The sequence below is a fragment of the Haliaeetus leucocephalus genome, unplaced genomic scaffold, assembly GCF_000737465.1.
Source record: "Haliaeetus leucocephalus isolate CR32 unplaced genomic scaffold, Haliaeetus_leucocephalus-4.0 Scaffold229, whole genome shotgun sequence".
Classification (NCBI taxonomy): domain Eukaryota; kingdom Metazoa; phylum Chordata; class Aves; order Accipitriformes; family Accipitridae; genus Haliaeetus; species Haliaeetus leucocephalus.
The window spans coordinates 8,116,969-8,143,904 of NW_010972665.1; the positions used below are offsets into that span (position 1 = coordinate 8,116,969).

Here is a 26,936-nt window from a genome sequence, read left to right on the forward strand (position 1 = left end):
TTATCTTCTGAATATTGCAAGTGATTCATGTAGTGGTATTCCTAGCCCTGACATAATGAATCATAGTAGAATATGTCAAAAACACAGCCTCAGATACTGTACTGATGGTTTTTTTCCAGGTTTAAGCATGTAAGCAAAAGCTGGTCTATACAAGGCACTGGGTTGTAGGTCAGGTCTAATCAGCTAGCAGAAATCTTTGATTCTTCAACACTTTTTATAACTAACAGGGGCTAATGCCTGCTGTATTTGCCAAAATCTTGTTCCAAATCAGAGCAAAATGCTTTTTAAATATTCAGGCCTACTTGCAAGCTATTGTTAAATATGCAATAGATGATTTAAAAATTTCTGCACTAAACCAACTAGCATGCTATTATAGTAATCTGAGAACAGAAGATATTTTAAAGAGAAGAGCTGGTTTTTTCCTTTCTTAAGCCTCACCAGAAAATGACCACTGCATTGAAATATTAGACACTAGTGAATTAGCTCAGCTGGTTAATCTAATACAGTGAAGTTTTGAACAAAGGGAACCATGGCTATAAAAATATCACGGCTATAGTAGAAGATCAAGCTAGCTCTTTCTTACATGAATTTTATTTCTCTCTGCAGGAAACAAACAAAGCAAATTCATGAACAGCTGAAAGAAACACAGAATAGGAAAACCTACAGCCTAAATGCTTCCAGCATGATGGCAAAGTCAGAGTGTATGGCACAAAGCCGAGTCCAGCTGCAAAATGTAAGTAATTCTGCCAGCTACAACACTTAATAGCCTGGCTGAGTTCCTGCTGCTGATGGCAGCACATCGCCATGTTGCTATTAGCATCCGAGCAATGGGAACAAGAATTCTCGCCTCTTTCATAAAATGTTTTCTATATGCCCATTAATGGAAAACACTGACCAGGGATTTTTTTCCTAAAGTTATTTCAATGGATCCTGGTACATTTTGTTCATGTAATAGACCTTGCTGAGCCCCCTAGCTCTGCATCCAGGAGTGGAAGTAACTATTACAGTTTCCGGCAATACCTTAGCTCATATGTATGGTTTGTAGGTGAAATGGGGGTCCTTGAACGTAAGTGATTTCAAGTCTTCCAATAATTAATGAACCTGCATGAAAAAATGTAGAGATTTGTCACAGTTAATTCAGAGTAAATTCAAAATCTAGAACTCAATTTACAGATGTAAACTAGTGCCCAAGGGAAGAGTGTGCAGATGGTCTCATTTTCCTGGGTCTTGATTTAAAGGGATTTTTGATACCAGAAAGAGATTAGTTTTTCAAACTAATTTGAAATTTATTTAGTCATTTTCTGTGTATAGTTATATGTAAGTTAATAAAATCCCACAATCACGAAATACATACAGCAAATGTGAATTAAGGAACTTGAAGACGACCAATTTGTTTAACCCTGGATGACAGGTATTTTCCAATCCATGTCATTCTTTTCCCCCAGTCATAAACATTTAGTGCTGTCTTATTTTGAACAAAGTCTTTAGAACAACTGAGAAGGTTCCTGGTAGCAATATAATAGGAAATCATAAAAGATGTATTGAAGCCTTTCTAAATGCTTAAGTCTTCTGTAAAAAAAATAGTATCTTAGCTTTGCTTAAAGGGCTGACTACCTTATTTGCCAGATTCCATCAAAATAGTGGGTGTTTAGCAAAAGTGAGCACTCATGCCCACTTAGCCACGGATGTCTCAACTCCTGGTTTACATCCAATTAACGTAGAAATAAGTATAAACCCTTTTAACCAATTGAGAGTAAGCAGAGCCCCCATGCTATGATAGAGGAGTTGTCAAAGCATTGCTTGTGTTCACTAAAAGTTTTGTTTTATAGGAGCACCATTGTGGTCATGATATGCTTTGTGTTTCAGGAAACATATGCTATTTCAAGAAGGAAGATAGCTCCACTAAATTGACATAATCACAGTTTAGGGAATCTTGTGCAATTCTTTGTTTCACTTTCAGTTCATTCAGTCATATATTACTTTTAGCCCCTAAAAAGAAGCTGTTGGGAGCATTGTTGGGTTATAATGATGGCAACAAAAGGTAAAGTTATAAAGAGCCTTTGTGATTTTTTTGTTCTAACATATAAAGTAGGTCTTGGTTATCACTAAGAATATGTTCTTTGCCTTTTTCTCACTGTAATTCAGTGCGATATTTTGTCAACCCATCATCACCGTGAACTATTTGATATCTTCTGCGCAGCTGGCAAACACATCAACAAGCTTTATTTAAGTCTTTTTCTTTTGCCATAACAATAGCCATAGTGGCCGAAGTGGCAGTTTGTAGATTCCAGATATTAGAAATTGAAAACCATTATTATTCTTCATTATTTTAATCCAGATTTGCTTTTCAGCTTTTAATGCTGTTCAGACTGGCATCATCAGTGCTGGTAATTAACACACCATTTTCTTGTTCTTGTGGCTGCTTGCAGGCAGCTCTTTTCCTCCTTGCCATTAATGCATTTTCCCTTTGGGAGCAAAGATACTAAGGAAGAAAAACAGAATGACCTTGTACAGGATGTAGCGTAACAGTGCAGGGTAGGAATGGTTTCTATTGTTAGCAAGATTTTAGTGCAGGAATGCATGAAGGCAGATCATGAAATATTTACAAAACTTGGCATATTGGAGGGGGGAAAAAAGGACAGGGGGTATGGCGAAGCAACACAAAAGAACTTTGAAATGGTATTTCATAGGAATGGCTGAGTGGCTCCCCATCAGAGACCAGAGATCTGCCCTGGGCGTATCTGCTGGGTGGGAAAGGGACCCGGCAGTGGTGTGGGGAGGAGAGTGCTCCTGCTGCCACTCGCTCCAGCGGCTCTGCTGCTGCCTTTCTGCCGGTCACTGCCTGGATGTGATCTCTCTGCAATTCCATTCTGCGGCTCTCACCACATGGGTTTGGCGAGAAATCTTAGTTCTCTTCATTTCCAACAGCCAATAAATAAAAGTAAATAAATTAAGGTGGTTATTTTCTGGAGACTTGGCCTCCAGTCTGGCATTTTGGTTTATGTAATCCTGGAAGCTGTTTCTTTTCCTACTCCAAGTGTTCCTCTTACATGGGAAAACTGTCTTGTTTGTATGTCACCTTTCTTCCCCTAAAAGATTCTCCCATATTTTTCTCCTGCCTATTTTGAATGGACCTGGTGATGTTTTCAGGTTTTTCACCCTGCTTTTTCTTCTTCTAGAGAACACATTAGTGTAGACCTGAGAATAGTTGCATAAGGTTCCTTATTCTTGATGACTATTCTAATAATGTCTATTCTGAAACAGCCATCACATTTTGACTCAGAGGTTGCTACAATTAGTAGAGGATGCATGGATCTTTCCAAATGCTGTGTTGCTCTAGAAAGAGGTTTTATTTATTTTCCAAGACCCAAGGTATAGCAGATAGAGTTTCAAGTGGTTTGTGGCTGTAAAGATCTTGACCAATCTCAGTGAAATACTTTTTCTCCTCATCATTCCTTTTTTCGCTTTTTACCCTTGACTGGACTTAAGCAAAAGAATTATTTTTCATTACTTATTTTCAAAGCCAACTTTGAATCTTTTCTTAAATGAGAGAAGCCATGTGAATGTATCAAAATTGCTGTTAACAGAAAAACCACACATTTTGGTTTTGAACCAAGTATTAAAATGAATTACAAATTTGCATTTTATTCTAGCCTAACTCGTTATACTTGCAGCTGTTTGCATTACTGCAGAAGGAAAAGGACTTCAGACGTCAGTCCCTATGATATCCCACCTCTGTGCCAATTAAAGCTTCTTTACAGTAGTGTGATTATGAGAACCATATACAAGGTTAAAAGCTCTGAATGGTTTGCTTTTAAAACACTCTCCATTTGTATCAGAATTCTCCTGGTGCATCCTAGACTGTGGGTTATGTTGCAGCAATTCTTATTTCAAAAGGCAGTGTTTTAAGAAATGGATTCGAAGCATTGGACATTCCCCCAGGTTCATTAAACAGCCATATGGCAGGATTGCTCTTTCAGATGTGGATATTCAAGTTAAGCAACAGGATATTCAGAAAAAAATGGAGCTGGCCAACTGAAAAATGTAGGCTTTTTAGAACTCCCTTCATTTAAGAAGTTACTCTCTTTGGGGTTTGCCCTCTGTGATCAGCAGGGTAAACACAAGCAAGGAAGAATGGCCACATCCAGCACCTCCCTTGGCAAGCCCCGAGGTTGAGGAAGGATGCAAGGAGAGTTAGGCATCTAAGTTAAAACATGGATGCCTCCCTGTCATTTGCTATATTGCAGCGAATAAAGCTTTTTGTTTGCATAGACAATATTTTGAGGTGACATATGCTTTTCCTTCCCGCACTCAAATGCGTTACACCTCCTCCGCTTCCTTCCTCTGCTCAGTTGTTATTCTGTAAAGTAAAAAAAAGGGTTAGATTTTGTCAGGACAGCTGTATTCTCTCTGAACTCCTGCTGCTCATAGCTGGTAATTGTGTTCACCTGCGCCGAGTCTATTTCTCTCAGTATCGATTCCATTATTTTGTTAGGGATGCAAATTAGATGAAAAATACTGTATACTGTAAGGAGGATTCATAAATAACTGCTTGAACACAGCTCCTAGTGTCTCTTCTGAATCTCCTTCAAGTCCACTGCTTTTCCCAAATATTCTGGCAGCAACACACTTAATTTCTTGCTAGGTTTTCTAGTGTCTTGGATTTGGATACTAATGCACTGGTAATCTTGCTATAATTCTTCAGTCAGGAAAAGATAGATGTGTGAGTTTTTAATGCAGGATCTTTGAGGTACACAGGAGATTCAGATTTATTTCACCTAATGCATGAAACTTAGGACTTCCTAGTATTATGTACCCCTTCCCAAAGAGGTAATATTATCTTCAAAAGATATTTAACAAATGCGCTCCACAGGACTGCAGCAAATGGTTCTGTGTCCTCATAGGCAAAAGGAAGTAAATTGTCATTCTCAGCTGCCCCTCATAGAAAGACAAGTGTTCTGTGTGTCCTCATACACCATGCAAGGGGTGAGAGGAGGTGTTGCAGCCCTCCTTCTGGTTTTCTGTAGTTCACCAGCCTTCATGAGTCTTAATAGTGATCCTAATTACTACCTCCTTTTTCCACCTCAACTAGAGGGTTTCTTTAAATTCTCATAACTTGGCAAATATGTCATGCAATAACAAAAAAAAAAGCAGCTGAAACCTTGCCATTCCTTTAGTGATTCTAAGAGTTGTCATGGTTGTTTAAAGTGGCCTTTTTCACCTTTGTGGATTTTAATACCTTCTCCCACGGCACAAAGTGGATCTATTAATTCCCTATCACTTTCCCTCTAAGGTGGTTAATATGCTTTTCATGCTGTAGTGTGTGGTTTCACTTTTCACTACACTCGTTCCTAATAGCTTGCAATCACTAGCTCCAGGTTTCTGATAGTCTTATAATGAGGGGAGGAAAATGCTCTTTTTTGTGTCTTGTTGCCTTTTGTTGATAGTAGTAGGAAATAAATTCTTTTTAGTCACTGTGATAGAAATGCAATTAATATATGTTGAGCAACAGATACACTTAAATCTTTTAAAAGATTACTGTGTAGTTTTACCTGAGTTGCGATGTGATTTATCAGCTAAGATCAAGAGCACATTTCCCATTTCTATCTCGCATGTCTACTTAGGAAGAACTGCCAGAATAGACAAACTTGAATTTACTGGCCTCTGTCTAGAGCTAGGGTTGGTAACAAAACATATAAAGCATATGGGAGCAGCTGTAAGGAAGTTAAATATACCACCTGATGGGCTTTTGTGCAAGGTCAGCCCGTCCAGAAAAATCACTGGCTCTTTACCTCCTCGAGGCACCCACTCTGAATCTAATTTAAAGCTGACCCCTCTGCCTTCTCAGTCCTTTTTGAAATGGGATCCCCACATCACCTCTCTTCCAATGCCACATGCATTTCTGGACTTTTTATTATTACTATTTTGGGAAAATCATTGAGGAGGAAGAGCTAAGAAAAGCTGGGGGGAGGGATGGGTGCTTTGTTTTGCATAATACTAGGACAAGAGTGTCAAACTGTTCTGTAGCACTTGAGTGGCATTTGTTATCCATGGATCCTACATTTTACAATAAAGGATACAAGGCATAGAGCAGGGGAATTACATGCTCACAATCATACAGTAGGTCAGTGGCAGAGGCTGATTTCTTGTCTCCTGGCCCAGGCTGCCTTTTGCAGATTAGCTTAGCATTAACTAGCAGCATGTGGATTTTTATTGTCAAAGAGCTGAGTAATTGTACATAGCAGATGATTTTCTTCATGAAACCGTGAAAAATTGAAAATTTGCAAAATGGTTTATTTTTAAATGCTATCATTATTCTTTAATTTATTTAGCCATATGCATCAGCGTTTCTCAGTAATTGCTCAAACAAGCACAAATAATTAAGCAAGACAATAAAACCATAAAAAACCAAATACTGATAAGCTTTCAGTGATGTTTTCAACCTACTGGAACAGTCCTTTGAAAGTATTTCACAGCTTATTCTCCATCATGGCTGAGTATTCAGCAGCTCACAACACTCAGAGGGCTCTGCAGAGCTCAGCCCAGGTGAGAACTGGGCTGTGGAAGCAGCGGGATGGGCTCTGCTGGGATACTGATGGGGAGTAATCCTGTAACATACTTCTGGGGGCACCAACGGATACTGCTGTAAACTCCCCGCAGAAATCTGTAGATATTTTCCTCCAGAGATGATCTCAGAGAAAGGCTGTCGCACTTATGGTTAAGCTAAAGGAGAATAAACCCAACGGTGTTTAGACCTATTAAAATGTAAGAACAATGTGATACATCCAAATCAGTTCAATTACATTGTTCAAATTCTCTGTATATTCACACCCTCAATTTAAATCGTGATTCACATTTTTGTTGTAATTAATGTTATGGCTGTTATGGTATGGTATATCTGAAAATGGTGTAAAATAAATGTTCGGTTAGAGGGGAAAAAAGTCCTTTGCAGGCTGCGTCTGGGTGGTGCTGGATGTTGGACCTTCGGTATAGTTTGCTAGGCAGCATCAGAGCAGCTTCTGGGAGTCCTGGTTTTTCTCTGTTGTGATGAGGAAAGACTCTGTATACCATTGCTCCAGCCCACATCCACCTTAACCATGGATGCAGCAAAAGGCACAGCTTATCTCTAATTACCCTTCATGATTCCCTTCATATTCATGGTCTTATAAGCCATTCGGACCGTCAATTTAGTATCATGAACAAACACAAAAGGGACAGAAATAGCTTCCTGGCACTAACAACCCATTCTTTACATAGCTCAAATTGATTTATTCAGGTCAGAAATCAAAGACAGTTTCATTTCTGCAGCTGGCAGGATAACTATTAAAGTTTAAAACCTTCACAGGCATAAGTACCTTAAAAATTGTACTTCTGCCTGAATATTTTATCTACAACATTTACAAGTGACAACTAAGATCATGGTAACTGAAAGAAATAAGAGTGGAATGTGTTTCTTATTATTTCAGTTGTATTTACTTCATGCATGTGGCAATGTTTTGCATATTGTCACTCATAGCTTTGCCTTCAGAAGCACATGTGCAGTGATCTTGGCCCTGTTTATGGGGGTATTTTGGACAAGAGAAAGAGGGAGAAGAGCATTGGAGAAAAATTTGAAGATCTGTTATTTTATCTATAGAAATCGGTCATAAGAAGTCTGAGTAGATGGACTAAAATTGCATGTAACCCATTTTTAAAAGAGTAACCTTGTATAACTTTCCTTTTGGATTTTGCTGAAGTCTGAGGAAATGTAGATAAGAATAAGTGAGAATCAGAAAATAATTCTGTATTTTTAAGGAGTTATTGGTCTTTTCTTAGTCAACAAAATAATTCTGAAGAACTGTACTTTGAAAGAAATCTTGCAATCTTCTCCATGAATTTTTGCTATTGTATCATAGCATGGCATTTTTTACCACTGATTTTTTTATATTATTACTATTTTAATTTGTATTTTCTTGATAAAATATTTAGTCATGTAATAGAATGATAGAATCATTTAGGTTGGAAAAGACCTTCAAGATCATCAAGTCCAACCATCAACCATGCCCACTAAACCATGTCCTGAAGTGCCTTGTCTACACGCTTTTTGAATACCTCCAGGGATGGTGACTCAGCCCTGGGCAGCCTGTTCCAATACCTGATGACCCTTTCAGAAAAGAATTTTTCCCTAATACCAACCTAAACCCCCCCCTGCCACAACTTGAGGCCATTTCCTCTCGTCCTATCTCCAGCCACCTGACAGAAGAGACCAGCACCCACCTCACTACAACCCCCCTTCAGGTAGTTGTAGAGAGCGATAAGGTCTCCCCTCAGCCTCCTCTTTTCTAAACTAAACAGCCCCAGCTCCCTCAGCTGCTCCTCATAAGACTTGTGCTCCAGGCCCCTCACCAACTTGGTTGCCCTTCTCTGGACACGCTCCAGCACCTCAGTGTCTTTCCTGTAGTGAGGGGCCCAAAACTGAACACAGGACTCGAGGTGCGGCCTCACCAGTGCCCAGTACAGGGGGACGGACACTCACTTCCCGGCTCCAGCTGGCCACACTGTTTCTGATACAGGCCAGGATGCCATTGGCCTTCCACAATACCAGTTTGTTGTAAAGATAACAAGGATATCTAGGTATCTAGTATTAAAAATACAAACTCAATACAGAAAGAATTGGATTAAAGAAAAGTGGACCAATGTTTAGTGCAGGTCATTGTGATGCAATGTAAAAAATCTGCAAAGTGCAGTATTTTTCATACCTGTGTGGAAATGTGGGTTAACGTCTCATAGGTCTGAGATATTGTCCAGTAACCACTAACAACATTGATTCTTCTTCCAAGCCAAAATGCAGCTTTTTTTATACTTTGCCTTTCTGGCTCCATTCAGGATCAGAGGCACAATTTTTTCTGAATATCCAGTTGAATCACAAAGCAAGAAGAAGAAAGTCTGTTCTTGTTCATGTGTGGTGTCTGCTTTACAGACCTTTGCGTCTCACTATGTGCCCAGAGACTGCCCTACGCCTGCAACTGTCACAAGAAGAATTATGTTTATGTGGTTCTTACTAGCACAGATACTCCTAGGTCAAAAGTTTCAGACTTGTTCAGAAGGGATATCTGGCTCTATGGATAGGGTTCAAATATTTTTCTTACTTATCTGATGATACAAATGCCGTTTCAGTTTGGTTTTCATAGTTATGCATGCTGATAAAAGCAGTGTTTGACTGAAATCTCCAAAGGACCCAAGAAGGTTCTGACCGTCCTCTGAGATGTGTTTCATGATCTCAGTCTCTGCATGGACAGCCACAAAAACAGGTTTTAGTGAAAGGGATCAGTGTTCCCTATCATTATGAGCAGATCAGTCAGTAATTTTGCTACTAATGCAGATACAAGCATTTTGATGTGGAGAAGGTAATGGGAATAATGAGTACCGGTGCTTTCCGCTATGTAAACAATAGTGAATGAATGTATTACTTGCAATGCCTATTTTTAATTTAAAAATGCATTAGAGCACTTCTTACCCTGCTCCGATATGAATTCTGATTGAATAGCATCAACAATGTACTTTGCCTTTTGTGTATTAATTAATTTTATTCTCTGTGCCACAGTATTCAAAAACAGATAGGCATCCTGGGCCTATTCTGGACAAAGTTATGGAGTCTAGTTTTTCAGGCCCTCAGTCTTTCCCAGAGGCCTTGTCTCCCGACAGAGGAACCCAGCCCATCAAGCAACATAGGTAAGCAAATGGCCGTCTGATGGGCGATTTGGCAGGCTGCCGAGGGCTGTCGTTGAACTGGTGGTACGTGTGCAGGATTATTGCGCGCTGCGACTAGGAGAGATGCTGAATGGTATGGTACCAACAGAGCCTCAGCCGACTCATTAAGCAGATGTCCAAGCATTTTCTTAGCTGCAGACATAAAAGGCAATAACAATGCTCACCGACTTCATCTGCATTTTGTAAAAGTCCTAGAGGAAGCATTTAAAGACACTATCCAAGCTGTAGACACAGACCAGTGATTGAATCAACTGTAGTTTGAGATACCATTAAAAACTAGACTTCCTTTATCAATGTTCATGAAGTTAATGACTCATTTGCTGCAGAAAGACATGGTTGCAAACTTCCAGCCTTTCTCACTGTTTGTTTAAACAAATAATACTCGAAAGGAATAATGACTTATTTATGAACACATGGTGGCCTTTGAAAACTAGTCTTTAAAAAGTTTGGATGGTTGTTTCCAAGAGGAAGAAAAGAGGAAAGTCACCCATTACTGGATGGCATTTGGATTAGAATTCTGCTTATAGCCTTTTTGGATGAAAAACAGTGCAGATGCTTCATTACAGGACTAGAAACCAAACTCATGTCTGGTATAAGCAATAGCGTTGGTGGAATGGCAGTGGTAATGTCTGGTCCAGAGCACACAGAGAGAGAAAAACGGCTGAGAAAAATTAGTTCAGAATTTTTTTAGCTAGATAATCTGGAGGGGAAGACTTATTTATTGAAAGGATAATTTTTTAAAATCACTAAAACGAAAGTCTGGGATTGCATGAGGTTATGATCTAGCTTCTGTAGTAGTTGGTGCATTTTCATTGTAGTCCCCCAGTTAGCTTACATGTTCCTTCTCTTTTGAATGAATGATTAGCTTAACCTACCAAAGTGCAGACTATGAGCCAGGAGGGGATATTTGGGTCCTACCTACTTTTACCTTACTTAAACCTTTAATTTGGCATGAAAAATAAACACCAACTGTCATGTCAGATCCATTTCTTAGATCTTATTCCTTATTACACAGAGATTTTCAAAATATGCTTAATAATTTTACTGAACATAGATGAACTATGGAACTCATGCCTAGAGTGCTTTTCACAGAAGCTCTGGAGGGAATTTTATCTCCATTTAGTCAAAAGGTGAAGTTCAGAAAAAACACAGCAACATTCCCTTACCTTTAATAACATGATGGCAATATCCAAGTTTGAAATCTTATAGGTGCTATACCATGACATTACCTAAGCTTAAAAATGTGTGAATAAATTAAAGACTGAAAATATTTCTTCTGTTTAGGAACATCTCTTGAAATAAAAGCTGAACGACTCTCTAGACTCCCTGTTTTCCATAGGGAAATTACAGAATAAGGCACACTGAATTTACCGTGAACTAATGCAGAATCCCAGATTGCTCATTTTAACACCTTTGCACACAAAATCTCTCTTTGCCAGGGAAAACAAAAAAAAACCTAACAACAACAACAAGCCCAAAACAACAGTCATCTTATTTGCAGATGTCAAGGACCAGGCTACCTTAAGAGTCTTTGCTTCAGAACTGTTTTAAGATGTGGAATGGTTACCTTAATTTATAAAGAATTATTTTTGTAGTTTTATAACTTAAGATTTATTATACAGGGCCCTTGCTTTATAAAACATGTCACAGACTTTAACATTTAAGACTTATAAGGCTGTCTTTAATTTATGCACCATGTGACAGCTTCCTAATTTACTCAGTTTCTTTAGATTCTAAATAGTGTTCCATGTGGCCAAATGAGGAAACTTCTTTTTTCACTGGGATACATTTTGTCCTAAAAATCCCTTCATTCCATTCTAAACCTGACGTGAGCCTGGAAACATTACAGCAACTCTGCAGGTTCTCTGTTCTTTGCTGTTGTTAAACTATGTTATTGTTTTATTTCTGCTTGCTACGGAAATATTTCGTTCAACATCCAGACATGTTTTCTCTGCTGGTGTTTTCAACGGCACTAATGATGGATGATCATTTCTTAAAATCGGGAGCTGTCTGTTTCCAGTTCCTAAAACCAATACAATTTTGGCCTGTTGCAGTAAGACTACCAAGGCAGGGTATCATTTGGGGTTGCTGAAATTTGACTGACAGAGATCACCTAGTTATTTCACTCACGTTATTAGATAATAGCAATTTTGTGTCTCTACCAACCTCAGGTGCATGCAAAGAATTACTGCTGAGATTGAATTGAAAATTTGAGTCTCCGCTGAATCTTACTCCTAAAATATTTTGCCTGTATTATGCACTGTTATTACAGTAGAAGTATTCTACCTCATCTGCTTGCATATGTAAACCAACTCTTAGTACTTTCAGAACTGGAAAGTAACAAATGTGTTTAATCAGTAAACTTCCTGTAAAGCATACAATGCAGTCAAAAATTAACCTCAGGTTATCTGTTGATTTTAGTAAGAAGAAAACCCATAGTCTTAATTTCTAACAGATAGAAACAAATTAGTTTTGTTAATTATGGGATTGAGTTGTGATCCCTTTGAATAGCAGTTTTCTTAGTAATTAGTCATCCTGACTTTCATTCATTGATTCAGTCATCATTGATTTTAGAGGGATTCATTTCAGAGAATACCATGATGAAAGCCAAATGCAGAGGCTTTCAGCCTAGAGCAGTTGTATTGTCTTACAAAAATGCCAAAATAGGATAAACTTGCTCTAAAATTTAAAATAATTTGTGTTTGCATTTTTAATGAACTTTTAACACCATGAAAACCATGGTATAAACAATTTTTTTTATTTAGTAAGCATTTTACTCTTGATGGTCCTGATATAATTGACTCAGTTTAATTCAAAAGACAGAGTAAATTAAAGTTATTCTGTAAATAAGGCTATTAAATTTCAAGGAACAAGTATTGATAAACTAAAGCAACTAAGAATGTAAAGGCAGAGGAAGCCTGAAAGGGAGAAAGTATGAGGAATCTGATATTTTCCCAAAGAAAGAACATAGTTTTCTGGAGAAATTTACTAAAAAGAATGCCTAAAAGGAATGGGGTGTAAGCAACAAACTATATCACAGCAGGCAGGAAGTCACGCTTGAAGTGAACACTTCCAGGAATCGTTGTGAGTTAAGAATTAATGTTAATACTGAAAGCAATCAATTGTTCTTGCTGTATAAAGAAGAGGAGTACTATACAGGAAGAAGCAAAGCTGACGGTGGGACAGAGATAATATATGAAGCAGTTGGGGCAATCCTGAATGAATATTTTTCATTTTTCAGTTAGGATGAGTATTTGAGGATGAAGGTAGAATACGAATAGAAGCAAATGTATGAAAATAGACATTATTACAGTCAAAGTGGCAGCATAATGCAGAAATCAAAGCCCTCAAGTCAAGATGCTCTGGTTAATCTTGATGAAAGAAGTCTAGAAGGAGAACTGGCTCATGAAATTTCAAGTCTGGTCGCAAAATCTATCAAAATGGGAGCTGTGCCGTGTGATGATGAAATAGCAAATGTCAAATGTTTAGGAAGAGGAAAAAATTTATCGAAGGAACTGAAGACCTATTAAGTTCAATTAGACTAGTCAAGGCTTTAGGACAAATGTGGGGGAAGCAGATTCTTTGGGTAGATATAAAAAAGGCTAAAAATTGTCATAAGTTTTACCAGCAGCAGTTCCTGCAACACTACACTGGTGACTTTCTTTGTACCTGGTGTAGGTGAGCTAGATCTCTACACAGCCTCCGTCAACGTTTGTTGTCACATGTGTCTAATGCCTTTAATGGGAAAAAGCAGGGAGAGGCAGAAAAACTATAATACAGATACACAGAGGTGGTTAAAAGGGAAATAGTAAGCAGTTATGTTGAGCAGGTAAGTGCTGGGCTGAAGACATTCACTAGTGGAGCACTAATGGAGCTCTCAAAGAATTAGTCAACGTTGGGAACAAATTTTGTTTAATGCTTTTGTGCATGACTTTGGAGTAAAAAAGATGGAACACACTGAAAAAACTAGTTAGAAGATAGACTCAATACAGATAAAGATCTAGATCTAAAGAATGAATTGAATAACTTTAAAGAGTGGCATAACAGAGTTGGATTGAAGCTCAGCAGTACTAAATACAAGGTCAGGCATTTGGGAACTAATAACAAAATTTAAGAAACAAATGAGGAAGAAAAGTTTCAGTATATACTACTTGGTCAAAGGATAACCAAGTCACAAAGTGATGCAGATGTGCAAAAGATAAATGGGATGAGAGGATGTATTAAGACATTTCTGTCAGAAAATCAGAAACATTAAAACCACTTCATGAGACACTGTTGTCACTTCATTTGAATATAGCATGAGAATACACCACTATTATCTCACCTGGTTAAAATGTCCTCCTGATGACTACGGACTCAAACTGCATCCATTACCTAATATGAGTAATTAATAATCTGTGTTCCATAGAAAGTGTTGGAGAGTCTGTCTCGTTTTAGTCTTCAGTTCAGAAGACTGAAAAGGGTATATGACTGCTGCTTATAGATACATCAGAGAAAGCATAATGAGAAATAAGAGACCTATTTAAAATGAAGGAGTATGGTGGCACAGAGAACAAATAGATGTATACTCATCATAAATAATTGTAAACTGAAAAGAAGCCTCAAAGTTTTCAATATAAAACAACTTTCTGGAGTAGTAGCCTGGATATCATTGTAGTTTTAGGATGGAGGTTGATCAATGCACTGCAGGGAGTATATGATGAAGTTATGGCAGATTATTAAACTCACTACCACTGAGGTACCTTTGAATGCTCTGTTCTTTTTTCCTGTCATGTGTATCTATCTGGTAGAACCAGGATGGTGACCAGATGATATGGGTAGTGTTGAAGGATTTATGTAGAGTTGCAAAGTCCCCGATGAGCCCTGGCACATGCTATTCCTGAATACATGAATAGATAATTTCAGAAATAAAGAGTAGATTTGTAGGTATAGGCTGGCTGCTGGAAAGCTTCTCCTACATATGTGAAGGGAGAAGAGAGTTTTGCAAACAGCAGGCTACAGTCCCACTGCACCACCTGGGCTGAGAACCTGACCAGCTGTAATGGTTCATAATCACAAGCTAGAAAACACAGGTCATCGTGCCATTGTAGATGAGATGTTTTCCCAGACTTCGCAAAGGCAAGGGAAAGAGTGGTGTTTAAATGCTTGGGATACAGGACGCTATAGAGAAAAAAGGGATAAAACTATTAAGTTCATTTCTCTCATGCCACAACTTTTTTGGCATAATAATCTCCTTACAATCTTAGTATTCTTTTAATCACATACAGCTTTGTTGAAGTCCCAAACATTATGTTAACTTTCTCCCTTTGGGGAGCCGTCTATAACAGGCTCCAAGAGAGACACGCTCATTGTGCGTCATCTCGTTCTTGTAAACAGTCTGACGAAAGGACTTTGTGATACAGCGTTATTATTGTTGTATGTTATTTACTGAGAGATGCTTATGTTCTCAGGTATAACAGATCCTTTTTATTAAAACTGAAAATTGGTTGGAAGTCTGAATAGTTGATCTGTACAAATGTTAGCAGTAGATTGTCTAACTTAGCTTAAAATGTGGCTTCTAGGGAACATCAGAAGACACTGCTATCTGGCAGCTAGCTCTGTCATTGGGGTATGTATTTACTGTTTCTGTCTTGCAAGGGCCAAAACCCATGTCTTCAACACTAATGTTTGCATCTCATGATTGGTAGGTAATATAGGATGTAACATAGGATGTAATATAATATGCCTCTCTGTACAGTTTTTGCAGGTACAGAGCCAGAGTATTTACAATCAGTTTTAGGACTTTCCTTCCTCCCTCAACTTTGCATCTTTCTTTTCATTAATTATGATCATGAAAAAAGGGGAAAGAATAAGTAAAATAGATCTACACACAACCATGGTTATAAGCACGATTTCTGTAGCTCCATTGTGCTGATTAAACAAGAATGGAAGGATTGGGATCCCATCTAAAGTTTTAACACTACAATTGTCATCCTCTTGTCAATGCTTTTCATGTTCCTGTTGACAAAGTTAATTCTGAATGTGTTTGTAATGTGATGTATAATCAATTTTGTTTAGTAATTAACTAAAAAGCAGTACAGGAGGATTCCCAGAGTTACTGTAAATTCACTGCAAGTCTTCTCCTCTTCATGAACATGGTTAACTGCACTTGGGAGTTGTGTATGTGCCTTGAGAAGAGAATATTCCACCTGCTGAGACAGACTGTTTTTACTCGGTTGCTCAACCTAAAGAAAATTTTCACACAAAACAATTTGCAACAATGAATCCCAAGTTCTTAATTAACTTTAGAAATGGTTGAACTACTTCTTTCAAACCATTAATTCATCAGAACTATATTTCTCCCTAGTTTATGCATTAGTTGTGAACCAGTTCAAGCGTATTATGATTTTTGTTATTCTGGAGTAAATGCTTAATAGATTTTAAAGTCATATCTGCTGCAGCTTTCCTTATTGGTCTGTTTTATTTAACAGCTCAGTTACGTGGGCTGGTTTCTTTTACCCAGTTAGACTGGAGTACAGGGAGGAAGAAACCATAATGGTGGCTAAAGGAGGATAAATTCCCTGAAGAAATCCAAAAGACATTGTTTGCCTCACAGTGAGGAGCACTCTACATGAGCAATAGAGCAGAAGCCTGTGAGGGACTGTTTTAACATTTTTGGAGGAAGAGTATGCTGGCATTCATAGCAGTTTTGTGAAAAAGGAAAAACTTTATTATGCTGGAGTTACTTTTTCATAGAACTTTTAACAAAAATCGTTACTATCCTGTCTTTGGTGCTTCAAGAAATTAGCGTTATCCTGCAGCTTGCAGCTGCACTGACTGTACATATTTCCTTGTCCTCCTCAGTGAATTTGTCTTGTCCACGACCACAGATGATTTTTGTTCATTTTCCCCTCTGTTTTTGTTGTCAGAAATGTTGAAAGCATAAGAACCTCACGTTAGCAACAAATCAGTTGCTTAAGCTCTGTCAGTTCTGGAGCTGGTGTGATTGCAGGACAATGTTGGCATGTGCCAGATCCCTTCAGTCTAACCAGCCCACACGCTTTTAGCAGCCTGGAGCAAGTAGTGTTAGATGTAGTAACAAGAGTTCCAGTGCAAGTTGAAGGAAGTTCAGATAGGTCATTTACATGCATCTTTGCTGCAGTTTATACCAGTTATCTGTCTTGCAATTATGTCTACTACAAATGCAGAGGTTTTGTAAATTTGCATGTGTGCTACTAGATGGGAGACCATGTGCTCTCATCCAAGAAGGAAGATGCGCAAGGGCATCAAACCAACCACAATTAAACAATGATTTATAGTTTCAAATATTGGTAATCAGTCTAAAGTCTGTTAAGTTAATCAGTTTGTTGACTTTTGTAGTACATTGATGAATATACTGCAATCAATAAAAAACCCTGAAATTCATTATCCATCACAGTTTATTCACTCAGCTGCATCTTTCAAGATGCAATAATCTCAGACTCTCCTAAGCAGAAACTGTCAATTGTTTTGTGACGTGGTAGTGTAATTTTACAGATTATGAACTGTAACTCACAACTTGAAGTCAGCTTTCAGAATTGAAAGGCCAGTACTTCAGTTTTTTAAGAAAGTTTTTTCACAGCCTCCTTAATAGCTAAGGAAAAATCTATTTAAGAAAACATCGAAAATCCTTGGGGGAGTGCTATTGCTACAGGTTATTGATTTTTTCAATTAAAAAGCACCAGGAAAGTAAAAGTGTGGAAGAGAACAGAGTGGAGACGATGATGGAACACTGCTAGCCTGAGCAGTAGGATAGAGACTGTTGAATTTATTTCTTATGTTTTGACTTTGGGGAGAAAAGGTCGGTTTTAATGGAAATGTACACTCCAAGAGAATTTGTCCAAGATATTTGGTCCAAGCAAGAATTGCTTTGGGAGTAGATGTGGCCCTAACTATAAACAAAGTTCCCACTAGGTATAAAATGCAGATTGCTTTTAGGTCACATTATAATAGGAAAAGATAAGCAAACTTATCAAAAGTCTTTTGCATAGCTGAATTGTATCAGAAGTTGAAATTATTCATGTAACCAAAAATAATGACTCTTAAAATGCATCTACAAAACCTGTATTAAAATAGCATTAAGGACGTGACAGAATATTAGGTAATACATATGCATTTCTGAGACCCAGGAGATGTCAAGAGAAATAGGAGTAGCTGGAAAATGGATAGCCAGTCACGCCATGCAGTACTGTGACCTGTTAACAGTAGAAATTGGTTATGTCTTGCCTTAATTCTGTGTTCCCTTATTTTTGCATTAGCAACAGCTGAATTTATGGTTGATATACCGAAACTATGGATTCCAGATACCTTTTAATTCCTGCACAAAATGGAAAAAATCCATTCTCCTTCCAAAACACTACAAAAACGTTTACAAAAGCAATTTTCTTAAATAAGTAGAAAACTATTACTTGTTTTTATCATGTTCAAGTTTGTATTATATCACATAAAGAAACGACGCAGTATTTATCAATGTATATAAACAAGAAAACAATCTGTATATAAAACAAGAATAAAACAACATAGAAAAGAAATCTTGTTCAACGTGGAGAAAACTTGTGACATAGATGGTTTCTTCAGGCTGCAGTTCATAAGCTTCACTCATATTCTTCACTTGTATTTTTTTCCCAGTTTAATGTTGTCGTATCAGGAAGCAGCACCTTGTAGGCTGATAGATGATATAATGGGCTCTCAATTTAAGATACGATTCTGAGCTCAGATGTAGGTATGATAGAGCTGTGCTGTTTGTTTATAGTATCTGAGGAGTCAACTCTATATAGCAGCATTATGGTATGCAGCATGGAGAAAAAGAAGCATCCTTCATCAAGTACAAGAAAACATTTAATATACCAGGCAATTATTTTCATTCCTAGAAGAGAGGTGGTGTATTAAATATGGCATAAACAGCAGCTAACTGCAGATTATAATATTGTATTTCCGTAGAGAATTTCTACTGACGTCATATACTGCCACAGCAAAGTTTATAAAAACAGTAATCCATGCGTTATTGATCCTGAATCTTTAATTTGCAGAAGTTTACGCTTTTGCTGTGATAATTTTTACCATACTCTTGGTGTTGTTCCTAGAAGTCTCTCTTCATGCTGCAGCCCAGGACAAAAAAATGGGATGCTACATAGAAATGCCTTTCGGAGGACTCCTCCCTTACCTCGGGGTAGGTTCAATGGAATTACAGGACCAGCATATCAACAGCTAGAAGAGTCAAGGATCACAGACCAGGACACAATACCTTGTCACGGGTAAGTAATAACTGAAGTGAGCCAGTTTGTGAATGGCTGCTGTTACGTGGTTCATATGCTTTGCCATTACAGTCCTTCCAACTTTGTTGTAGTGTACTGTGGATCCAGGGTTTATAGTACTGAAAGCAGAAGAATGTTTTCAGCGTACTGGCTCTTTGAAGGTAATACATTTTTATTTGGCTGGCTGCTCTTTTTAAGCCTTTCAAAGGCTGTAGAAGGAGTGATTAGAACAAACTGTAAGTGATTGGCAACGTTACTCTGTATAACTGATGCTTTTTCTAGCGGTGCCATGATGTTCTAGTAACTTTTGCAGAGCATTTTTTGCTTCCGTCAGCACTGGGCAAATAAGAGAAAATAATTCAGAAGTCCAACTTACATGGTTTTTTAAATAAATCAATATGCATTGCAAAGTGTGTTTGCTGTAGACCGAAGTCCGATCACTTCACACAGGTTTGTCTTTGAAAATGCACAAAGAATCCAATATTTTTCCTTTTTTAATTCAGCTTATTAGAATATTGAATGTGAGCTCCAGCTATACATAAGGTCTGAATTTCAGAAGTGCTCCTGAGCACCTACAGCTGCCTTTGAAGTCTTTTGCAATTGCTGAGGTATTTTGCATAATATTTACATATCCCTATAGATTTCCAAAGACTTCCCAGAATCACTACAAACATATTATATGTAAAACAAGGAGTGATACCTGGAATGGAATAAAACGACACCAGTTTCATTTGGATGCGTGTAAGTCCCAGCTAAGTGTGGCAAGGTGAATAGTTACACTGTGAGAAGGCAGCTGGACATTTTTCGCATCAGAACTGGCTTTATGAAGTGCAGAACTGAGGTTGTCTACATGTTTAATTTTTCTCAGGGAAGGAGCTCTTATCACTATCCACTCTGACCTCCTGGGAAATGACAGCCACAAGTGCTGACCACGAATGAGCGTCGTTACACGTGTGTCGTTGCACGCGTGGGCACGCGCGCGGGCACACGGTCCCCCCACGCCTCCCTTGCCACGCTTTCCACCCTGCAGCAGGCTGGCCCAGTCTGGGGTACTCTGTGAGAGGGCACATGGCTCACAAAATGTTTTGTAGCTGAATCTACCTAACAAAGTTGGCCGCAGTAATTAGGAAAGACAGATGAAGAACAGGGCTTACCTTGGAAGGGAGAAAGCAAAGCAGCAAAAGGTTTGGGTATCTGGTGATTTCTTTTAAAAAGTACAAATTTGTCTCATACTTCTTTCATTGTCTCTGTTTGCTTCTTCTAAGGAAAAACTTGATTATTACTTCTTGGAGTAAATATACTTTTGATAATGTGTGTACAATTCCTTACAAAAATTGTGACTTTGAATGCAACCCTTCTTGAAAGGGGCAGGCTGACAGCCTTCCCTCTTCAGTGGCAGTGTCTTGTAACACGGGCTCTGGAGAGTGCTGCAGCCTCTTCCTAGGTTGAGAAGTGAGGTAGAAAACGGCAAAGCTGTCTTGTGGGCAGTTGTATTTACTCTTCTCTAGGAAATCAGTGTGTGATATTACAAGTATCATCTTGTACTGGTCTATATTTTAAATCTGCCGTTCTGCAAAAGGTTGATATTTGGGCCAGACTGTGACCCCTTCTGGCCTCAGTCCACTAAAGCACTTCATCCATATTTTGTGCGCTAAGGATGTCTGTAGAGTTAGAGCTTCCTAATATCGACTCTAATGATGGGGCCTTTCTCGGAAGGAGTCCTCTGAGTGCATCAACAGGTGGTGTTGTGACAGGGAGTCACAGCAGTTTCTGACACAGATCGTATCACAAATATGACACCAAAAGTCTTCCACTAGTACCCATGGAAATGAATTTTTTAAATGTCAATGTTAGGCATGAAAACAAAAGCAATTTTTTGATCTTACTTTATTACGATGTTTTACTGATGATGGTTCTTATGAAAGTAAAGTCTTTTAAGACTTTTAAGTCTTTTGTAACAAACAAAACTTTTTGCGGGTTATTTTGTGTTGCAGCAATGAAGTAATCTCTTCAACCGAAATATTAAGTACGCATCTTATCTCTGAACAAAAATTAAAAATAATTCACTAATTCTACTTTATGTGGAATTCTTCTAACTTAGGAAGAGGTTTCCCCCAAATCAGATGACTTTTACCATCTAAATATCTGCTAGTTTCATAGCGTTGGTATTCTCATTAGTTTTCCAGCCCAAATGCCAAGTTCCCTTGTGACCTGCAGAAGTTACACGCCTACCTTTCTTCTCCCTTTTCACCTCCATCTTTCCCTATAGGGATGCACAAATCAAAGCAGTTTATCTCCCTAATTCTGTGAGCCTTCTAAAGTTCATCCATCAGCAGCTCTGGCTGAAGTTTAGTCAGGTTTTCTATGTTTGCATTTGATAGAAAAGAGGCTCATTTACCTGATTAGTTCTTGTGTAGTCCTGTAAAAGTGCTCCTCTTCCCATCCCACATTGAGAAGGAAGCTTTTGCTGCCTTCAAGAAGCACCAGATCTCATTATTTGCAACAGGATCTAATATTTGCAGAGTTTCAGTCAAATACAGCTAGTAACAGTTATTTAATCAGTATGCTACCTGAAGGAGTAGAAAAACCTGCTTGAAATGAGGGGCTTAAAGAAAACAAACTCTCTCCATGCCAGTCACATCTCAGAGACTGACTCGAGTCCCTGAGGGTGTCACAAGTTTACATGCAGTTAAGTGGACAGCAGTTTGGTCGCATGCTTTCAGTGACAGCTGTTTCCTTTACACAGTATGAAGTGTTATAGCCTGTGAATGTGTACATATACAGATACAACTGTGTTTATGAATGCAAGACCCAATGTGTCATACCTACAGGTAGAAAATGGGGTGTGTGTATATACAGGTATATGTGCTTACAAGGGTGAACCGAAGCCTGGTAGTGCTGCTGGAATGACTCCCATTCATCTTATCGGACCTTGTCGTCAGGCTCGTATACTGAACACCTATAGCAGTAGAGCTTATAGCAAAGCTATTGGTACTATGCTAAATAAAAAACATTTTGTATTTCACGTTCCGATCCCTTCTGTCTCTCCTTAATATCTATTTGAAGGGGGTAGTAAAATTATTATGCTTCTTTCAGTTTCATTTTTTAATTTGGACTCCTAAACACAGTATAACATAATTATTGTTGCATATTTATAAATGTTTGAGTTTCTTTTTTTGCTTGTTTTTAGGAAGAGGGTGGAGAGAGAGGTCCACTTTGAAATACATGCACGTGAATGATCGTATTCAGACAAAATTTTTCAGATAAAAAACCAGATCTTTCTTAGAAGGAACTGTAGTGCTGGGAAAGTTAATTATAGGAAAAAGTAATTAAGATTCTGCAATTATAGGTCTAAGTCTCAGTCTATTGAAAACAGCAGCAGTCTGGTGTCACAAGTAGAAGCATGGATCAGTTTGTAATTAACCAAAAGCTGAGTCTCAAATGGTTTAGATGTAATATCCCTACTAGTTTAATACCTTGCCTGTTGCACGCAGTGTGTGTGCTTTAATTCAGCCTTAGTCCTCCTTTGAAAGTCCTGTGAGCACAGAGCATAAACATGTAGTTCTGGCATAAAATTGGTGTGTCTGTCTGTACTTCAAAAAATATTATGGAAATATGCCAGGCATTGCATTACATGTTATTGTTGCTGCCAATTAGTTTTCAAAATACCAAGAATAATTGAACCTGTGTCATGGAATTGGCAAATGTTACTGATTTCTCACCAAACCCATTTTAATTCAGTCTTTTCTTGTTTTTGCTTATATATCATCCATATAAGACATTCATTGCATGTGAAATTCATTAAAAACATTCACTCCCTTTGTTTTCAGGGTGCAGCCCAGAATATATTTAGGGCCCGAATTACCAAAAAAGGGAATAATGCAACTGATGCGATCTCTCCAGCTATAGTCGTTTGAACAATTATATAATAAGCAAAGGAAACAAGAATGGGCACAACCCAAAGGTCTGCACTGTTTTGTTTTAATTTTTTTTTTTTTTAATTGTCCTCCCTCGGGAATAATATCCCTGATCAGTATTTCATTCATACCGATTCTTGAAAACTGTTGTAAAAAGGCCCTCCATAAATGGCTACAAGTGTGTCTAAGCGTAGTGCAAATGTAATTAACCAAAAGCTGAGTCTCTGCTGGCTCAGATGTAAAACATAAACGCAGCTGTATAGCATGTACAAGAAGTTCTAGCATGTATCCAAATAAGCCACTTGCTATATTATTCCCCTGGGTCCCACTTCCCAAAGCAGTATCTCTTTCCATCAGACAGCAGCAGAGATCACAACACCTCTTCCTTATCACAGACCTCCCAGTTGTGTTTTCTGGTCTTTTGAGGATGCCTGGAGAGTTTTCGTACAGGGGCTGCACAGAACTGAATGCATGCACGTGTACAGGTTAATGTGTCCAGCAGTTGTACAAACGCGGTGCCACCATAGACGAGTTAATTACAAGCCAGCGGCACTCTGCTGGAAATGAGCCTGAAGATATCTCCTCCTCTCTCTCCTGTCTGACAGCTCGCCAGGAGGATGGGGCCAAAGAAGCCTTTCCGGTTAATTAGCGTCGTGCGCTGATACTGGACTATGGCTGTTTCATGCAATTCACTTTCTTTTCCTTAGTTGTCTTTCTGCTAATGCCAAAAAGCAGCAAGGCACGTGTGAGTAGAAGGATATCCCTAGTGAAGTCCAGGAGGCTTAAGCAGCTTTCAGAAAAATACCATTCAAGTCAGAGCTCAAAGCACCTGCCTTCCACACCAGATCTAAATGTTGCTTTCCTCATCCATAGGTAAAACATAATAGACTTCACCATTAGCTTGCTTTATTAAATAGTGATATGGTCACAAAGCTGATTATAAATAAAATACGTTCTGGTACTAAGGTGATGTCTGTGGTCCTTGGCAATCATGACTAGTAAATATAGTAACTCTTAGAGATCCAAATTTCTAGTAATACTACTTCTCAGATGGGAAACATTTTTTTTTCTTTTTCATTGTTTCCTTTATTTTGTATTTGGTATACTTTCCATTTCTGTTTTTTAAGTATTTCCTGTAAATGAAAACACTTTCTGACCAGAATAATGAATTTGACTTGGAAACAAAATGGAAATATTGATAAAAATTCACCAAAGTTGCCTCACGATAAATAAAATCATGCTATGATATGTATTAATGGAGGATAAAGGATTTTTTTTTTTGAAACACAAGATTACAATATCAGGAAAATACAGACATTTGCTCAAGCACAATACATTGGCTGTATTTCCGGATGAGATCTAAGAAAACAAATCAGGCCAACATTAGGAGTATGGGCTATTGAAAAACAGACATGTTTTTCAGAGGTACATTGCACTTAGATGCTCTGCTTGTTTGAAGGGGAGCACAGGCAATCATTTCCATGTAAATAAAGACTGCACAACCATGTTTTGTTTCAAGTTCTTTTTTCCTGCACCTTTTTTAAGTGTTTTCCTAAAATAGCCATTTGACATTGAGAGTTCTGATGTTGAAGAAAGCATCAATCCATTTTCCCCAGTTAGGAATGTGGGAATAGAATTTCGAAGAAAATTAGTAATACAGGATAACTCCTGAAATCTTTTAAAAAAGAATTGTCGTTATATACTGGTGGGCAAAATGAGACCGAGAGGCAAGCAGTGGTTTGCCACCAGCAGCTCTGAGAATCAAAACCAGGTCTCCCAAGTCTGTTATTTTCCCCAGGGCCACACTATTACCAAGTGCTCCTAGCGCGAGGGAAAAATGACATATATCTTTTCAGCACAGTTCACTGAATCTCATACAGCATTCCTGCTGCCGGTTGCATCTGACCGCTTGATGTACAACAAAAACTTCTTTTTGCTCTTTCCAGGTATTCATCCAGTGGTTTAAAAACTCCTCAGAATACTTCAATAAATATGCAACTGCCTTCAAGAGAGACGACCCCTTATTTTAATAACGTGGATCAGAAGGACTTGGTCGGCTATTCATCTTCAAGGGCCAACTCCGTTCCCATCATCCCGTCTGTGGGCTTGGATGAAGCCTGCATGCAAATGCAAAATGTTTCTGAAGTAACAGGCATCAAATGGTGCAAAAACTCCTATTCAGCTGAACTTGTCAATGTGAGTTCCCCAGTCAGTAATTGTCTTATAGCAGAACAACATGAAGTGAAAATATTGCTAGAAACTGTGCAGGAGCAGATTCGGATTCTGACGGACGCGAGGCGGTCGGAGGACTATGAACTGGCAAGCATAGAAGCAGAGAGCGGTGCGAGCGAAAACACGGCCTTTCTGCCCCTGAGCCCCATGGCCAAGTCAGAGCGAGAGGCACAATTTGTCTTAAAAAGCGAAATGCAAAGAGACTCGGTATTGACCAAGTGACTTCGTGTGGGGGTTGTGGGAGGGGAAACCAGAGATCTGTGCATTCGATGCTTTGCTAAACAGGAAGGGAGGAAATTAAATACAAATTATTTATATGCATTAATTTAAGAGCATCTACTTAGAAGAAACCAAATAGTCAATCGCCCTCATATCATAGTGTTTTTTAACAAAATATTTTTTTAAGGGAAAAGTTCCAGGAGGGATGAAGCGTACATCAGGTGCTTTCTAGGCAGGATTAGACATACAGTTTCAGTTACAGAGCATTTTACCACAGTCCCGTTCGGCTGTCCGAAGGCTTAGGCTATGCATCTTTTTTTCCGTGGAGGCCAAGACCATTCTTAGATTCATTTCTGGTTTCGTGGCAGTGCTGCACTGAGCTGCTGGCTGGGGATTCAGACCCTGGTGAGCAAGTCCCGTGACCCTGGCACAGACCCGATCCCCTCATCCCCGCTCCTCTTGGTTCCAGGTTCATACCATGGAAACAGGCACGCAGACATCTACTTCTGAGGTAGCAGCACAGGTACCTACGGTGGAATGACAATAAATCCCTAAATTGAGCCAGATGCTTAACTCTCGACCTTACTTTAATGTGTCAGTCAGGCCAAGAAAGTCAATGGAAACATAGAGGAGCTCTGGGTTTGGCCAAGCGCGGAGTGGGATTGGGGTCTGTAAAGATGCAGTGGTCAGGAGCCCGCAGCTGCTCCATCTTCTGAGCTTTGCCTATCAGAGCTGTTGTGGTGGAGAGTGAGGAAGAACAAGAGAAAGTGCAAAAGTGTGTGTTACAACAGGTTTTGGTTTGGGTTTTGGTTTGGGTTTTTTTGAGTGGGAACATAAACTCCATTGTTCATTACTGACCCCTCAACATTTCTAAACTGTTATACTTTGAAGGCATTTGTAAGCTCTCAAGGAGCGCTTCTGAGTGCGTGTGTATTTTTTTTAACGTATTTTTTATTATGGGTTGTTCAGAGGAGAGTCAGGGAGATCCGATATGATCAAAATCCAGCCGATAAGTGTCCACACTGCCCTAATTTGTTCCCGCTTTCAGTTCTCCAGTCACTTTAATTAATCATGGCTTAGGCATTTGAACTTTAAAGCTTCAGCCCTGCAGATGGTTCAGTATGGGCAGACCTACAAGCATGCACAGATCTGATTCTAATGGGGCTATGTAAGAGCAGATGGTTTCCACCAAATCACGCCCTGCAGGGGATCAAGGCCTTAGAGAAGAAATGTCATTTCCTGTTTGCCGTATCCCAATCACATTATAAGCATTTTTTGCATTTGCTTTCTTTTGAGTCCTTCTTCCCCCCGTAAATTGTAACACAATATGCCAATAATGCAATGAATTGGGTTCGGTGACACACACATTACTGTTTTTATTAGTATTAAAATATCTGCTTATTCATGGGGAAAAAGAAAATCAGCTATAATAAAAAATTGCTAAATAGCCTTCCCTGGTTAATGTCTGAAGATTGATTTAAAAAAAAAAAAATTACAGCATATACAGAATCTTCTAAAACATTCCTTTGCAGCAAATTAATTGTTA

The 26,936-nt window shown here is 38.6% G+C and overlaps 1 protein-coding gene across 1 annotated transcript in view; it reads left to right on the forward strand.

Annotated features, from left to right (window-relative positions):
• NRG3 (neuregulin 3) overlaps positions 1 to 25,393 on the forward strand; it is a 423,248-nt gene extending 397,855 nt beyond the window's left edge. The window contains exons 6-9 of the mRNA XM_010567935.1: positions 607 to 733; positions 9,584 to 9,711; positions 18,852 to 19,022; positions 24,886 to 25,393. Of these exons, the coding sequence (XP_010566237.1) occupies positions 607 to 733; positions 9,584 to 9,711; positions 18,852 to 19,022; positions 24,886 to 25,393 (934 nt within the window). The remainder of the gene's footprint in view (positions 1 to 606; positions 734 to 9,583; positions 9,712 to 18,851; positions 19,023 to 24,885) is intronic.
• Positions 25,394 to 26,936: the final 1,543 nt, after the last annotated feature.